Below are 16,682 nucleotides of genomic sequence, written 5' to 3'. Positions count from 1 at the left end.
TGGATAACCTCCCATAGAATCCATCCTATGGAGCAGAGATGGGAATGTGCCTGTTGTGGGGCTGGATAACCTCCCATAGAATCCCTATGGAGCAGAGATGGGAATGTGCCTGTTGTGGGGCTGGATAAGGTCCCTCACAGGTCAGGCTGCAGCGGTGAGAACCCCCTGCACAGGAACAGCTCAGTCCCACAGGATATTTAATGGCCAAAAAAAGGACAGATAAGGGCTGTTCCCCACAGCCACGTGTCTGCCATGTCCCCTCTCCGTGACAAAGCCCCCAGAGAAGCAGAAGGTGAGGGAGGTTTTTGGGTATCGTGGAACCCCGGCACCGTCACTGCCCTGCAGCCCCTGCTCTCCCTGCCTGCCACCATCACTGCTGTCCCCGTGCCACCCTCTCAGCTGATCCTGCTCCAGTGGGAGTCTTCCCAGCCCTGTCTGATGTGTGCTCTCCTGTCCCTCTGTCCCTGTGAGGTCGCTGCTCTTGCTGTCAGCTCAGTTGTCCGTGGTCCTGCTGTTCCTCTGTGCATGTGTCTGTTTTGCTTCTCTCTGCTGTGGGGGTGTTTTCTCCTCGTTTAATTGTCCCAGATGTACTAGTGTTGACTTGTTTGTTGTTCTCTTGCCTCTGATCCAGTCTTCACACACACACAAAATAACAAACCAAAAAACCAACCACAGATGGAAATAACAACAACAACAAAAACACCCAAACCCAGCGACAACCCCAGGCAAAAAGGGTTTGGTTGGGAGCAAGTGACTTCAGCATCAGGGAGTCGACAAAACAAGGGCAGGAAGGGAGAAAAGGGGGTGCAGAGCTGGCAGCTGTGCCTGTGGTGGCAGCTCTGTGGGACACGGGAATGGGATCTGCAGGACAGGGGAGTGGGAAGTGTGGGCCACTCTCAGCACTCGCCCGCCAGATGCTTTGAGGGAGGCTCTGATGGTGGTGGTGGTGGTGGGGTTTGTGGGCTATTTTTAGAGCAGAGGCAGAGCTTAAAACTGTGCATGTCGATCCTCCAGAGCTGGGATTGGCACTGGGAATGTTCTCCTGCGTTTTTGGTGTGAGGAGCCCAGATCTGACTGCCTGCACACCCCATGGGTGTGTGCCGGGGGTTGGGAGCTGCTGCAAAGGGGAGGAGTGGAAAGACAGGTGGAGAAAAGCAGGGGATTGAGAAATCCATTGCATCAACCAGTAGCTCCTTTTAAAAATCAAATCCTGTCCTCAGTACCAGCACTGCTGAATAAACCCCTTTTGCCCATAAAAACAACAAGAAGGACCCTTCCTCTTTGAGGAACAGTTGGGGAAGGCGTCTCCTGTGATTCCATCCATCCATCCATCCATCCATCCATCCATCCATCCATCCATCCATCTGTCCACTGTGCCCTCTTACTGCTCAGCCAGCCCTTGAGCCAGCCAGGGACACATCAACTGGCCCATCCTGGCTGAAGTACCTGGCAGCACTTGATCCATAATCAGTCAAAGACCAGGAGGGAGCCTGGAACGTGTGTCCCGGGCACTGACAGCAGGGTGGGGTGGTTTTAGTTACTCTCACTGCTATTCTACCTCATTTTCTGGTTGTGCTCAGCTGGGAGAAGAGGATCCCTGATCAAAAGGGGTATTAAACACAGCCACTAAGGTGATTAAGGGACTGGAGCATCCCTTCTGTGAGGGAAGGCTGGGAAAGCTGGGGCTGTTCAGCCTGGGGAAGAGAAGGTACATAAATACCCGGAGGGAGGGTGCAAAGAAGGCAGAGCCAGGCTTTTTAAGTGATGTACTAGAGGCAGAGGGCAAAAAATGAAACATAGGGGGCTCTACTTGAACATCATGAATCTCTGTTTTTACTGGGAGGGTGGCTAAGCACTGGGACAAAGTTGCCAGAGAAGATGTGGAGTCTCTGTCCTTGGAGACAGTCAAAAGCCAGCTGGAGGTGGTTCTCAGGTAGCCTGCTCTGGGGGGCTGTGCTTGAGCAGGAGAATTGGACTAAATTAATTCCAGAGGTCCCTTCCAGATCAAACCATTCTGTGAAAAAAAAAAAAAGCCATGCAAGAGGTGCCAGGTGAGCTGGGGCTGAAGAGAAAGCCCTGACCCAAGGTCATTCCCCAGCTTGGGAGAAAGCACATGGTGAAAAGAGAGGGGGATGTTCACCTTCCAGAGTGCCCTGCAGGAGGTGGAGGTTGGCAGGGGATCAGTGGCACAGGGAGCTCAGTCTCATTCCAGATCTCACCCCAGCAGCATTTAATATTCAGTGTGGCAGTGATGGAGGGTGTGGGTGATGAAGTTCTCTTCTGGATTCAGGAGGCTTTGAAGGCACAAACAGCCAACAGAAAATCCCAGAGCACCTCTGGCTGGGAAAGAACAGAAGTACTTCCATCACTAGAGTGTGTGGTACAAGCAGACACTCGGATCAATCGTTTTCCACATTGGTGGGACAGATCTGTGCTTCAGTGAGAGGCAACGGGATGTAGGGCAGGGAATAGACAGGGCAGGGACACAGGATTGCTGGTTCTACCCTAGGATGGAGTGAAGATGAGGTGTCCTCTCAGCCCAGCTCACTGGGGTGCCCAGGAGAACATGAAGCAGCAAGTGAATTTAGTGAAAAAAATTTGAAAAGGCCAAGTCTACGATCTTTCTGCAGGGGGCTGTTGGGGCAAAGAAGGAAGCAGAGGAGTGGGAAAGCGTGGCAGGTGTAAGGAGGAGCTGGGCTGCCAGTCTGCTGGATCCTGGTGGGCCCCCAGGATCCTGCTCCGGGATGTGTGTCCGTGCGTGTCCGTGCGCTCACCGCCGTGTGTCCTCACGTGTTCACTGCATGAGCCTGTTCCTCCTCTAGTGCCTCCCTCCCATTTGCACTCATTTCTTTTCCAAAGGGGTTGCCAGTTTGAGTCCCCTCTCGGAGCTGAGCCCTGGGGTTCCCAGGAGGGGTGACCCCAGGGTGGCTCAGCCCCCAGCTCACACTGACCAAGGCAGGGGAAGCCCTTGCAGGGCAGAGCACTCAGCCCAGGCAGATTTTTTCCACTGGTGCTCTGCACCGAGAACACGAGAACGAAGCTTGGAGTGCTGTTTTCCCTGATTGTTAATCCTTCTTTTCTTTATTTCTGCACCCAAACCAGTTTTGCATGCACCAAGCAGGGAGAGGCACAGCACACGTCGAGACTAAGAGAGAGAGATTATACTCTGCTCCGAGTCTGATCACAGAATAATCTCTACTGTGGTTGAAAAGCAATAATGGCTAATTTTTTAAATTCAATATACTTGCACAGGCAGATGTCACCCAAGGGTTTGTGCTCTCCAGTGGCTGTGCTGGAGGGGTGACAACCTGTGCTGAGGGAGCAGCTGAAGGCGCAGAGAGAGCTTGGGGTGGGGGAGGCAATAGAAAAAGCACACTGTGATTTTATTTGGGTCAACGAGTGAGTGTATTTCAGCCATTCCTTCCCTTTCAATAAGATGTTTGTATATAACCAGTTCAGCTCCTGGAACTAAGCCCGTCCTTTGCTGTTTGTCAGTAAAATAGTTTTTTGCATGTTTTGCATCTGAGTGGTTTTTGCAACCCTTTGAACCCCACGGTACCCCCGGGGCAGGGGCTGGGGCACTGCAGAGCAGCAGCTTTGGGCAGGGGCTTGAGAGAGGAGGAGGAGAAGGTACAAACAAGGCTGGAAAGGTGTGGGAAAACCTGTCCTGATCTCTGAAGAAGGGCTGTGTGATTTCCCCCAGGTTATGTGACATCACAGGACGCTGTCCCAGATTTTCACCTGCTTGTCTCCAGCTCACCAGGATCACAGGGAAGCTCCAAGGTCCAGAACTGATTTTAAAGGAAGAGAAATATTTTACTGTTAAATTCTGGGTGCAAGTTACCTCCAGAGAGCAGCCTGGGCCTCTCGTGTTGCCTGCACGGGCAAGAAAGGCAGGAAAAGCGCAGGGAACTCAGGGCTTTGGCAGGGAGAAGGAGAAGTGGGAACATTTCCCATTCTAGCAGTACCAAAATCTGCCACCATGACCCAGCCCTTTAGCATCCTTCAGTCTGCTCCTTGCTGGAACAGAACCACACACACAAACAGAGCAGGTCTGACCCTGAGTGGGACCCCAGTCCTTCTGCACAAAGATTCTGCTGCACGAGTTGTTCTCCAAGTCTGGGCACATCTCAGGCTCGGTGCAGACTCCACGTGAGGGCAGAGCAGTAAATAAAGCCCAACACCCAAGACAAGGGATTATAAAAGACTCTGAGTGTTTCTTTTCCATTCCAAACACAGACACAGGTTGGCAGAGAAAAGCTTCCTGGGGAGACTCCCACCTCCCCCAGTCCCACAGCGCGTGGCGCTCACACTCTTGTGCTTCCACAGTGGGACTTTGCTCCCAGTGTATCACATCCAGAAGTAAATACTTCAATGGATGGCAACTGGGAGGAGACAGAGATGACCAGGCTGTAAATCTGCCTCCCAGTTGCAGTGCTGGAGCACAGGGAGCACGTTTGAGCTGGCACAGGCCAAGCTGGGGAGTGATGGATTGCCTGCTAATCCATCTGCTCTGAGATTTGCTCTCCAACACAAAATACCATTTTAATAAAGTGCTGTTGGCTCATAACTCACTCAGTGTCACGAGAGGAGCTCACCCCAGCCTGGGGTTGCCATTCTCTGTCCCTGCAGGGAGTGTCACATACCTGGGTGCCACCTCCACAGGGACAGCAGTCACCCTGGGGCTGACTGGCCTGTGAGACTGCCAGAGGTGACAGGGCCCTGCCTTGGAATCTTGGATGAGGCAGGAGTTCCCTCTCCTGTCCCACTCCTCAGGAGCAGCAGCAGTGACAGCACCTGGCCCAGGTGTTCAGTGGGCAGCAGAGCTGGGCACACCAGTGACCTGCCTGGTTCTGCCCCTGGGCTCACCAGCTCCTGCCAGGGTGAGTCCCTGGGAGCTCAGCCACAACCACCAGTGAAGAGGCTGCTGTCAGTTCCTGTGTGAGGAGAACAGCTCAGCAAGGTACTCAAGGGCGCAGATTTGGGTCATGTTTGCACCATGTAGTTACAGAAAGGGCCTCGGAGCAGAGCACAGGGTTCAAATCCAGTTCAAACTCCGAAAAAAAAATCAGGAGATTTTCTGACCTGTCTCTTATATGCACACAAGCAGAATGAATGTCAGCTCATCAACACAGGCTCGTGTTCAGGACTTGACAACAGCACAGTTCTCAGCTGTTCCAGAAATGCAGCTGAGGAGAAAACTCCTGTTGCAAGAGCAGCTCGAGGGCAGCAGTGGGAGCAAACCAGCCCCTTTCATCTCTGGAGACTGTGCTGGATACCTTTGTGCCAGAGAGACCCCCTGAGCCCTGCCTGCTCACCTCCTGAAGAGAAAGGGGAGTTACCTGGGGGAAAAATACCCAGGGCTGCTCTCAGACTACCTGTGTTGGCTCCAAGTTAACCAGGTGAGTTCACACCAAATCCACCTCTGTAACACAAAGCCTGCTCTGAGTCTGGGAAGAACAACACGAGAGTGATGCCACATGTGGGACATGAGCAAGGAGGCAGGTCATGGAGCTGGGAAAAAAGGTGAGAAAAACCTCTGCTGGACATAAACCCTACAAATTAAATACATAGGAGTAGCAGGCTTGGACAGGCCCTGGGCTCTCCCTGGGAGGATTTGGGGTTTGGGCCCCTCCAGCAGGAGAGGCCACACAGACCAACACAGTCAGTGGTATTTCAGCAAGGGGGTCCTTTAATTCAGTTGCTTCTGCCTCGTTTAAACCATGTTGTTTTCTGGTGCTGTTTCAAACCACGAGATCCAAGGCAGGCTGAGGCAGCACCCCCTCCCTTGCACCAAAGGACACACTTCTCTCAACAGATGATCCCACCAAACCACAAGACCCTCCCAGCTCTCTCCCGGGGCCTCGGCCCCACGCACGCTGGTCTGAAGCCTGCAGACTTCTCACACCGGGGTTCCCTTGGGGAAAGGCAGCAGGGGGTTCCTGCCAGTCCCTTTGCTTTCTTCAGCACCTTCTGTTTTCAGCCACTCCATCTTCTGCCTGTGCTGCTGCACAGCGTCGGCCACGCGGGCGTCAATCATGGCCTCGGTGAGAACGCCGTCCTCGGAGGCATAGGCTGCTGCCTGGGGAGGAAAAGGCAGGAGGGACAGGTCAGGGATGGCAACTGTCTCTTGTTCTCCATGCATGCTTTCCCCCACACGCCCCCAACACAACCCCCAGCCTGGTTCTCAGTCAGTGGTGGCACCCGGAGCAGTCACTGACATCCTTTGCCCTCCTGCCTCTGGATTTCCTGGGAGAGACAAGATCTTTGCTTTCAGGAGAGACAAAGCCACGGGTTCCTAATGCTGAACTCATGGTCAGGCTGCAGCCACACTTGGCCTGTTTAGATTTCCTCTCCTGCTTCAGAAGCCCAGAGCAACGGGGGCAGGATGGGGATTGAATGAGCCCACCCAAGGCAACACCTGCACAGCAGAACTAACACCAGTGCCGGGGTGAACATGGGCGAGGTGGCACCTCTGCAGTGATGTCTAACATGCACTGATCTTGCTTTCCTCATGTGTCAGCTCTCCCCCTGTGCTCATCTGCCCACAGCACCTTCCCTTTTGTCCCCCCTCCACTCATCCCACAGTCCCTGTCCCTCCAGTTCTGCTTGGTAAGCACTTGGGCCTGTAGCTGCTACAACAGGCAGCACAAATCTGATCACAGCTCCCCAGAGAAAGGGCTGTAAACTCCTGACATCTTTGCCAAACACCCCCCAGGGGAAGCAGGGCTGTGTGACTCCTCTCCAGCTGCAGCAAGAGGACTGTCCCCCTTGTCCCCACACCCAGGGCAGCTGGAACTGCACTGATCCTCCTGCAGGTGACAACGTGCAGCCAGTCCCTCCGAGGAAGGGGAGGATGTTTATGCTGTTAACTGCACCCATCTCCAAGGAAACAGAGCAACTCCCAGGCTGCAGATTTCTAAATCTGGTTCCTCCCCCTGCAAGTGCTCCTGAGAGCAAATCCATGTCCTGTTCCCTGTGCAGCTATGGAATGAGGGAGCTTGACACCACCCACGGTGGGACCCCCTCCAGCTTCTCACACCCACACTGCCTGCCCCAAACAGCCCCAAACTTCTGTCCACACCTCCTTCCACAGAGCTGTCACATCCTGCACTGCCACATTCTCTCTGCAGGGTTTGCAACATCCCAGTCAGGAATATTAAGTTGGGCTTTCACGACAGACTGAAGTGTGTTTCTAAGGTATTACACACAGGCTCCATCAATCTTTAATGGTGCAAAACGTCAGTTATACCAAGAAATGAAGTTTACTGCAAAAGCACCACAGAAACAAACTCCAGTGAGACCATTTCCTGCACCCCCTGTCCATGTGATGATGATGAGGGAGAAGACAAACCCCAGGATAAGCTGTTGTACTGGTACTATCCCAGTACTGTAGGTTATACCTGCCTATTAGATTGGTGTTACCTCACTGCAGGAGGAATAATTATTTCAAGAAATGAGCAAAAGGTCACCCAAGTTAGTTCTCAGCCTCCTCTAACCTACTTTCCAGCCCTTTTTGGGGAACTGGTTAGCTCACAAAAGGTCTTGCTGCACAAACCACAGAGCTGGCAGGTGCTGGTTTTTCCTGTAAGAAGCATCAAATCCTTTGCAAAGATCCTTCCCCGTGCAAAACCCTTGCAATCCTTCCTTCAGGCAGCAGTGAGAAGTTAGGCTAATGCTCCTGCTTGAGATTAGGAGTAAACAGTGGCCACAGGGAAGGAGAAGGTCTGCAAACAGAGAATTCACTCTGCATTAAAAGCACTTGTCCTGCTTTCACTGGCAGAGCAGGAGGCATCCTCAGCACAGCCAGCCTGCCACTTCCACACCACCAGGAGGAAAGCACAGCTTCCACAACCTGCCAAATATTTACCCAACACCCATCACAGCCTGACCTGTCTTCACTCACCCCCCTTTCTATTATTTTTTTTTTTTGGCAGGACCTGCCAACGCAGCCCCTCCAGGCAGGAGGACTGGGTGTTTGAAAAGGGCCAAGGTGCTTTCCTGGGATGCACTGATGTGTCTCCACAGCACAGAGAGAGGATGTCTTTCTTCCCTCCCCTCCTCCCTGCCACTGCACAGCCCATCCAGCCCACTGTGGAACCTCCTGCAAAGCTGTGCAGTTCACGCTCTGTTGATTTTCTCAATGACTTTCTATTTTTAGAAAGCCTTAGGCCCTTGCTGTCAAGAAAGCAAATGGGAGAAGCAGCTGCCCCTTCTGGGAGTAGCTTGCACACACACAAAAATGGTACCAAGCCTCATTTATATTCATACCTCTGCCTCCTGCATGGACACATTTTAACCCATTTTCTCCAGTGCAGTTATTCCTGGTTTACTGCTCAAATCCAATTCCGAAATAAGCTGAAAACAAAGTGTTTGGTGGGGAAATAGAGGGAGGAACAGATGACATGTCCAGCTCAGATGACCTAATGTTTCATTTCAGCCAAGACTCATGGTTTATTTTAACCTGGCCAGACTAATCTGTATCCTTTGAATCACGTTTATAATAAAAATAGCCTGATTAAAAAAAAACCCAACAAACCACACAAGCACTATTTTTAAAATACAAACAAGGTTCAGGGAGCAAAAAGGCATTTATGTCAGTGCCATAAAAGGCAAGGAAATGACAGGAAGCTCACACTGGGACATAAAACTCCTGGGAATTCTCCTGAAGCACTGCCAAAACAGTTTTCCAAGATTACAGCTTGGAATAGCGAAAGGTGGATTTTTATTTTTTTTTGACATTTTATCTAAAGCAGATCAAGGGGTTTAAGTACAGTATGCAGAACCATAAACAGATCTGAGGGGAATTTTTCAGTGTATAAATGCATCCAGCCCATATTCTAGTCCTAAAGGGTTAGATCTGGGGGATGGAAAAGCACAAGGACAAAAGGGAATGCTCAGTCTCCTGCAGAAGAGATTAAAATGGATTTCTAGCACGCAGACTATTAGCTGTGCCAGACAGCAATATTTTTCCCAGTGCTAGAGGTTACACTCTCTGCCTTTCTGCATCTTATCTTTTTTTTTTTCTGTTGGTAAATTCAGGACAAATCAAGCCAGACTGAAACAAGAGTGAACTAGAACTTGGTGTAAATGACAGGCAATCCATCTCAAGCCCAGCTTATGGTGGAATTAAGCCCAGGAAAGCTGCAGCTATTGCTCAGTTTAACCGAGATGCTTTTGTTAAAGGGTGATATTGGCAGAAGAATCCAAAAATATTTTCATGGGAACCGACTGCAAGGCCACAGGGCAGCAGAGTGGCACTGCTGCTGCCCAGGTACTCCTGTAAGAGCTGACAGTTGGGATGGTTTCTCCTCCAGCTGCTTCAGAACTTCACCCTTCCCCAAACCATCTCTGAGATTCGGTTCTGGCCAGGAGAGATGATCCCAGGGAAGCCAGGAAGAGCTGATGGCATCTCCAAACTCCATCAGGTCCCTGAGTACATGATTAAAACTCAAGTGTGCATTCACAAAGGTGCTGCTCACATCAGGCACAGGGGGGGATTACTGAGTTTATCCTGGGCAGGGTCAGGAATTGGGCTTTAAGGACCCTTGTGGGTCCCTCCCAGCTCAGGATATCCAATGATTCTGTGACCAGGTTATTTCCCACATCAGTCATCTTTGGCATGCAGCATCTTGAACCCAAAATTCAGGAGTTTAAAAGACTCCTGAGTCTTTTAAATACATAGGGAGTTTAAAAGACCAACAGCTCAAGAGTTAACAGTGGATCTGTAGCACACAACCACCCTACAGCTGTTCCATCCAGCTGAGGGAAGCCTGATGAGCATTTTTTGAGTCAGTGATGCCGGTTCCTACAGCCCCTACTTCCCTTGACCCCCTCCCTGGGATGTGCCAGAGCACTGTAGCTATGCAGTTAACTTGCCATGCCAGGCTATTTTTAACTCTGCTCAGCTCCCTGACCCAGTTCACAGCACAGCCATACACAGGGGTGCTCCAGCACCATGGGAAGGAGAGCAGGAAGGCAGGAATGTAAGGCAGGAATAGCACTGCCAGGAATGCTTGTCAAACTGCAGCCTTAATCCTGCCCTGATAGCCCAGAGCACTGCACCAGCTACAAACATCCCTGCAAGTTCTCTGTTAGTGCTAACCCAGGCCCCAAAACACCAGCACCACTCAGGAGATCAGCTGGGGTTTAGAGTACCTAAAATACCTGCTTAGAGAGGCTTTTAACCACACCTACTGAAGGGCCACACCTTGGTGCTTTACACAGGCAAAACCAAACTGCCACAGTCCAAGCTCAGTGGCCACACCTAAACACAGCTTCTGTTAAGCTCTGGTCGAGCTCCAGTCGGTCACAGCTCCAAATTCCTCGACCCAGTGACTGGAAAAGCACTTCCAGAAGCACTGAGGATCAACAGCTCTGCCAGGGAGCTCCCAGGGCAGTGCTCAAGACAAGTTGTATCCCATTCTGGATGCCCTCACAACTGCACCCACCAGCCATCTCCCAAGGAAACGTGTCCACATGTCCAGTCACCACCTGGGCTATTTTAGCACCTACCCCTGGCACATCACACCTCCCTTCCTGCCCCTTGTTCCAGCACACCAGCAACTTTGACTTTGACACAGATGAAGCTTCTTGCAGCTTCTACATCAAACCAATTCGTGTATTTTTGCCCACCTTCTCCTGCAGGGTTTTTTTTTAAGCCCTTTGAGTGTTTTATGATGGCAGAGAGGAGAGAACTTCCTGCTGCAATTTGACACTGAACCTTGTTAATAGGCTTGGCACTATGAGGCACATTTTAAAAAGCTATCAGGGCAACACTAAGGAATTAGTCACTCCCACCTTCCCCTTCCTTCATGATCACTTAAAGGATAAATGATAAAAGCTGAGGTCATTCCTGGGGATTAATGACAAGCTTGCAGATAAGGAAGGGGTGATAAAAAGCAAAGGATCATTTATCACAACTTTTTATTACTGGAAATACCTGGCAGCAAAGCCTTTAGCACACATGGGGCAGGTGTCAGCACACAGTTTGAAATATGCTTCAGTAACACAAAATTCACATACTAAAATTAACCAGCTGTGGGCTACCAAAGAATAAAATAAAAGCTCTCAAACGGTGGCTTTGGACCTCAGCTCGTGACTACTGCAGTTTAAATTGATTTAGATTAGGAAGGATAAATATTTTCTGTACCTTTAAAGGCGGAAAAACGGTAGCAGGAGGAATGAAATGCACAAACTTTGTAAAATGTTTGTGAACCGCTAAACTAAATAAAAAATTTAAAACCTAAACAAAAAGCCGCTTTGTTTATTCAATCCCTGAAAAGGAGCTGACATGAGTAAGTTACACGAGGAACAATTTGGGGCATATTCCTTACATTGATATTTCTAGGTTAGTTCATGAAAATGCACAATCCAGTAAGAAACTGGCAGCTGTGACAAAACAAGGTGAAAGCCTGATTTAAAAAAAACAAAAACACTTAAGCTTGTTAAGCACGTGAATAATTGTACTCCAAGTGACTGCATTTTTTATTTCTATACAGGGAGAAATAAATGGAAGAAATACCTTATTTTTTTCAGCTCCATTTCCAGTTAGTTTTGTTTCTTTAATTACTCCAGTTGCACTACAAATGTGTTTAGAACAAAGTAGGGAAGCAGGGTGGTTTAGTGCCCTAATGCTGTCGATACCTGAGGGCAACAACTCGAGGCATCTCCTGAGCTGGACCACAAGTCATGGCCAGCATGATCTGCCCCAACCCATTCCAAACTCACCTGCTTTACCTAAATTCAGTAAGGGATCTTCTATCAGTGATGGACTTGGTGACCTTGAAGGTGTTTTCCAACCTGAATGATTTATGATGATCAGAACTGTTCCTGTTTATGAGATGAGGAACTGTGCTGATGCTCTGACACTCACCCCAGAGCCAGAAGTGTTCTGGGACCACCCTTTGGACATAATGGAGCTTTCAAAGGGAAGCTCTAAGACTCCAAAATCAAACCCTCAAACCTTCCAGAAAGGGAGAAGGAGCCCAGAGTGAAAGCCCCACTCACCTGCCATGCCACAGCAAGCTGGGAGATCTCTCTCCCAGACATGCCCTCGGTCAGCCTGGCGATCTCCGAGCACTTCTTCCCATAGTCAAACTGGGCCAACTTCAACCTCCTGGGAGACAGAGGGACCAGGGTTAGTTGACATTTAGCCACATGACAGGAGTTCCTACTTGCATTATTGCCTCCAGTGCAGCAGCCTCCTAAATTTTAAGGTCACAATAAACTGTGGCACAAAATCCTAGGATGGCATCTCCTCCTGTGACAGGAAGAGGCATCTCTCCAAATCTTAACTTGGTTAAAGTGACAAAATACAAAATACACAGAAAAGGAGAAGAAGAAAAGCAATAGAAGAGAATTCCCCAGGGTGGGAGGTGTGCAGGGACACTCACTGTTTGCCCTCTGTGGCTGGTTTCAGGACATGCCGATCAAAATACATCCGGACGAGCCGCTCCCGTTCCTCCAGCTGGGGCAGATCAAAGTTCACCATCTCATCTATCCTATCGTTGATAGCCCAATCAAACTGCTCAGGCTGGTTGCTTGCTAAAACAAGCATAAACCTGGAATGATGAAACAAGAGAGGGAAGACTCAAAAAACCATAAAAACAAAAATCAATGAACTCGTCTGAACATCAGGAACTGCCACGGTCGGTACCGAAGACATTTCATCACCTGGGAAGATGAAGATGCCCTAGAAACAGCTTTGTATCAGCATCTCAAGCCCCATGCTAAAATGCAGTGCTGTTTGGGCTATTTAGAACAGTCTCATGTGTGCAGAGAGAGACATTCAGAATGAACATTATGAACCAAAGATGCCTTGTTTTACCAAGCTTTGCTCCACTGTACAGATGTGCTGTTTCCAGGTCCTGCTCTCTCCTGCTGCATTTTGAAGCTAAAAATCCCTTTTTTTTTTTTGCTTTGTAATGATGCTTCTTCCCTGTGCCAATACTTTAATGCTTTAATTGATGTTACCAGCTTAATAGTGCATAATAATTTGCCATGGGCTTTTAACCACAGCTATTGGAATATCGACGTTCCTCCTGTCTGTTTGAATCATAGTCTACAAGGGGCTGTGTTCCTTGCTGTCATTTCTGAGGATAACTTTGCCAACCCAAGAGCCACAGAGGCAGGAAACTGTGGCTTTTCTACCAACAAGGACTTCCCCCAAGCTGCAGAAACACAGCCTGGATAAAGGGCTGACATTCAACCTGATACTCAGGCACTGCTCATTTCTATCACGACAATGATACAAATGAGCAAGAGATGTTGGCATTTGCAGTCAGATACCCAGCAAGATTTTGGGAGGTTTAAGCCAGCAATTCACATTGCTTAGTTATGCTGCTGACAATTCACTGCTCAAGTAACAGTTCTCCTCAGGGTCTCACCAAAGCTGCCACATTTACATGCCCCATTACACTTATTCAAGTGAACTCCCATTCATGGATCCAGGACTCCTCCTTGCCCAAAGCAGCAATAAGGCTGTTCAGAAGTAAAAAGCAGTGCATGAATCACAAAAGGGCATGTTCAGTGTCCTAGAATGGCTCATGGTTTAAATCAGGGCTGAATTCAACATCTGCCCAACTGCTCTGAGGGCAGGAAGAGCACCCACAGCACCCAAACAGACCCAGAGCTCTGCTAAAGCAAATTAACATCAGGGGAAAGAAAGAATCCTCCCCTTGCCACCCCCTGCCTTGCAGTGCAAAGACTTATTGTATTTATTCTTGCAAACAGCAAGTACAATATCAATTAATAACAATAATAATGAACTCAGCTTTATAGAGCAACTTGATGTATAATTTCAGAAGAGACTTGCCATCCTTCCAAAGGGAAAAACAAAGTTCTTGCAGGCTCAACACCTTGCTTTCTAACAATTTATTCATTTTTTTGGAAAGGTACATCTTCCTAGGCACCTCCCTGTGACAGAGAAGCTACACACAAGCAATCACCAGTTAGAGCTGCATTGGTTCTAATAAGTTCAAGATACCCCAAGGACAGAAAATGCCCTGCTTTTGTCCTTCCAGAATATTTATTTCAATGTCACGAGGTTACTATAACAGGTATTTCATTCCAACACTACTAAGGGAACAATTCATCACAAGAAACTCACTTCCCCACATACAGACAGAGACAACTTTTCTTGTTGGCTCAATTTCTTTGTACAAGTTTAACAACTAAGTAAAGTTCACACACACAAAAAAAAAATCAAATATTATTTGAAAAAGGTCGAGGAAAGGTCACCTCTCTATTATGACAGCCAGGAAAGGGGTTTTGTTAAGCTAAGCAGTGCTGTGCAGGAAGGTGACACCAATGTGACATGGTGAGCATGGATGGATGGACAGTGACAGTCACACACACACAGACATCTGCCAGCTCAGCCCTGCAATCCCATGTTCAGCAAATCCAGGAAGGGAACAGCTCTGGGATCCCTAAATTCACGAGCAGGGCTGCTCACAGATGTTCTGAGCAGCTCAGGCGAAAGAAATGGAGTCAGATTTGAACTCATCTGCCCCAAAGTTCCTGCACACACATGCACAAGACGGAAAGAGGCCACCAAAGCACTGCAGAGGAGCAGCAGCTCAAAGAAGCACCCGCTGAAGCATTTTTTTCAAGAGCTCCTGAAGCATCCAGCCAGGATCAACTCTGAGTTCTCTTTTGTGGTATTGATTTTCACGGGCCCAATACTGTTCTTGTATAAACAGCAACTTATCAAAAAAGAAAATATTAATCAAGGTGTCCAAACACCATCCTGGTTTCAGGAAACAATTTCTCCATAGTTCTGATTTCCGAGCTGCATTCAATACATAAACTGAAAAGGGGATATTCTCTGCAGATTTTTTTTAAGCCCTCAGCAGCACATATAATTTCCAACTTTCATTTGTACACCACAGACCCTTCACAGATTCTCCTCAATCCAGAGAAACACCAACTGCTGTAAGGGCTGGAACTGGATACTCACTTGTTGCTGTGCTGCCCTGTTCTGTGCAGGAATGCATTTAAAGTTGCTCTGAGATCTTCACTGATTTTCTCCTGCAAAGATGAAATCCAAAGGAAGATCAACTGCTGGGCTCTGCAGCCAGGTCACAGCTTTGAGCAGCATTATGGACAAAGGGAGTTGTGTTATTGTCAAGCACTTGAATTACAGTAGAATCCAAAGCACTGTAATACCTTGGGGGAAAAGGATCAATTTGTATACCCAGGAGAAATGTTAGGAACTAAAGCTTCCAGTAGAGAGATTACATATTTATCCACACTCATCCAGTGATTTTCTTGATTCCAAACCCAAGGCTCCACCCACTGGCCCAGGTGGCTTTCCCTGCTGAACACCATTTTAGCTGGGAAGTCCAGTAAGATGCAGGCAAATAAGCCAGAGCAAAGAATTCACTTATACACTCAAAGTAATTTTCTAGGGAGAGCTCTTTAAATAGACTACTGAGGTCCAAGTAGCAGGTCCAGACTGAATGTACAATGTGGTGACTGACTTTGAAAACACAGATTATTTTTACAGGGGAAGATGCTGGTGTAGCTTTGCTAACGATTAAAATGATTGCCAATGATAAAAAGCAGTTTTATTATGAAAACCACCCTAAGATGGTGGGAGAAAACACACACCCTGCAGGGCACCAGCTCTGCAGTGTGAGCAACCTCCTCTTGTTTTCAAGATTTGCCTCTTTCCTTCCTGCAAAGCCCCCCTGAAGACTGCCACCCATCCTTTGCAGGGAGGGATTCTCAGCCAGTCTGGAGATGCTCATTCCATTGAGCTGCGAGGTGCTGGTGTCTTGTCTCTGCATCAGTTAATTAGGTGAGCAGTGAGGCCCCTGCCAGCTCTCATCTTTTGCCAGTGGAAGGCAGTTAATGAGACTGAACAGGGCTGTTGGCTGGTGACAGACACAGAGAGCACTCACCGTGGCCCTTTTCCGCAGGAACGCGTCCGCCTCATCCACGAACAGCAGGAGGCTGCGGGAGGAAAGCACAGGAACAGGACACGGGTAAGTGAGGCTCAGACAGCCCAAGGACCCTCCTGCCCCACTGCCAGGCACCCAGAGCTGTGCCCAAACCCAAAGGATTGCACAAGCAAACTCATTTCTTCAGGCAATGCTTCTCACTGAGCTGCAGCAACGTTTCCACTGCACCTGGCCCGGCCCAGCAGTTGAGAAAGGGATGGGATTGAGACACCTCAGGCCATAAATCTGACCCCAGGCCTCTGGAGTTGTTTTTCCTGCTGTTCAGAAGAAGACTGAAGCAATTCTAGGGCCCACGACCTTAAACTCCCCTGGATTTTTAAATATCTAGGAGTTTTCACAGGCATGGTTTGGCAGTGGGCTTGTATCTGACAGTGCTGGTGTGTTACTGCCAAGCTGCAGGAGACATCTGAAAGGCAGATAGTGCTTATTTTAGCATTCCCTCCTATTTAGAGAAATGTGTGCAGGGGTACAAGACAGGCACACAAGCACAGAAGAAGTCTTGGTGACAATGGCACCTTCCTGCCATTTTTCTTCCTCGTACCATTCTGAAAACCTCAACCCAGAGTCCTCTCCTCAACTTGCTTTGTTGTTTAGAGGGTTTTTTTCTCTTCCAAACCACACTAGCACTAAGGGTTTTACTACCTGTGGAGCAGTGAATTAATAAAGCCCATGAATTATTCACAAAAATAAATTCACTTATAACCCAAGGGCAGTGCT

The 16,682-nt window shown here is 48.8% G+C and overlaps 1 protein-coding gene across 1 annotated transcript in view; it reads right to left on the bottom strand.

The window, feature by feature from the left end:
• Positions 1–5,672: 5,672 nt before the first annotated feature.
• The window catches only part of LOC108502605 (ATPase family AAA domain-containing protein 3-like), a 23,596-nt gene continuing 12,586 nt past the window's right edge, over positions 5,673–16,682 (bottom strand). The window contains exons 11-15 of the mRNA XM_017825692.1: positions 15,906–16,086; positions 14,960–15,030; positions 12,396–12,563; positions 12,010–12,118; positions 5,673–6,082 (exon numbers count right to left, since the gene is read on the bottom strand). Coding sequence (XP_017681181.1) covers positions 5,903–6,082; positions 12,010–12,118; positions 12,396–12,563; positions 14,960–15,030; positions 15,906–16,086 — 709 coding nt within the window. The 3' untranslated portion in view covers positions 5,673–5,902. The remainder of the gene's footprint in view (positions 6,083–12,009; positions 12,119–12,395; positions 12,564–14,959; positions 15,031–15,905; positions 16,087–16,682) is intronic.

This window comes from Lepidothrix coronata, unplaced genomic scaffold (assembly GCF_001604755.1).
Source record: "Lepidothrix coronata isolate B3197 unplaced genomic scaffold, Lepidothrix_coronata-1.0 Scaffold122, whole genome shotgun sequence".
In the NCBI taxonomy this organism is placed as follows: Eukaryota; Metazoa; Chordata; class Aves; order Passeriformes; family Pipridae; genus Lepidothrix; species Lepidothrix coronata.
The sequence above is the reverse complement of the archived record's forward strand: the minus strand, read 5'-3'. Positions and strand labels throughout refer to the sequence as shown.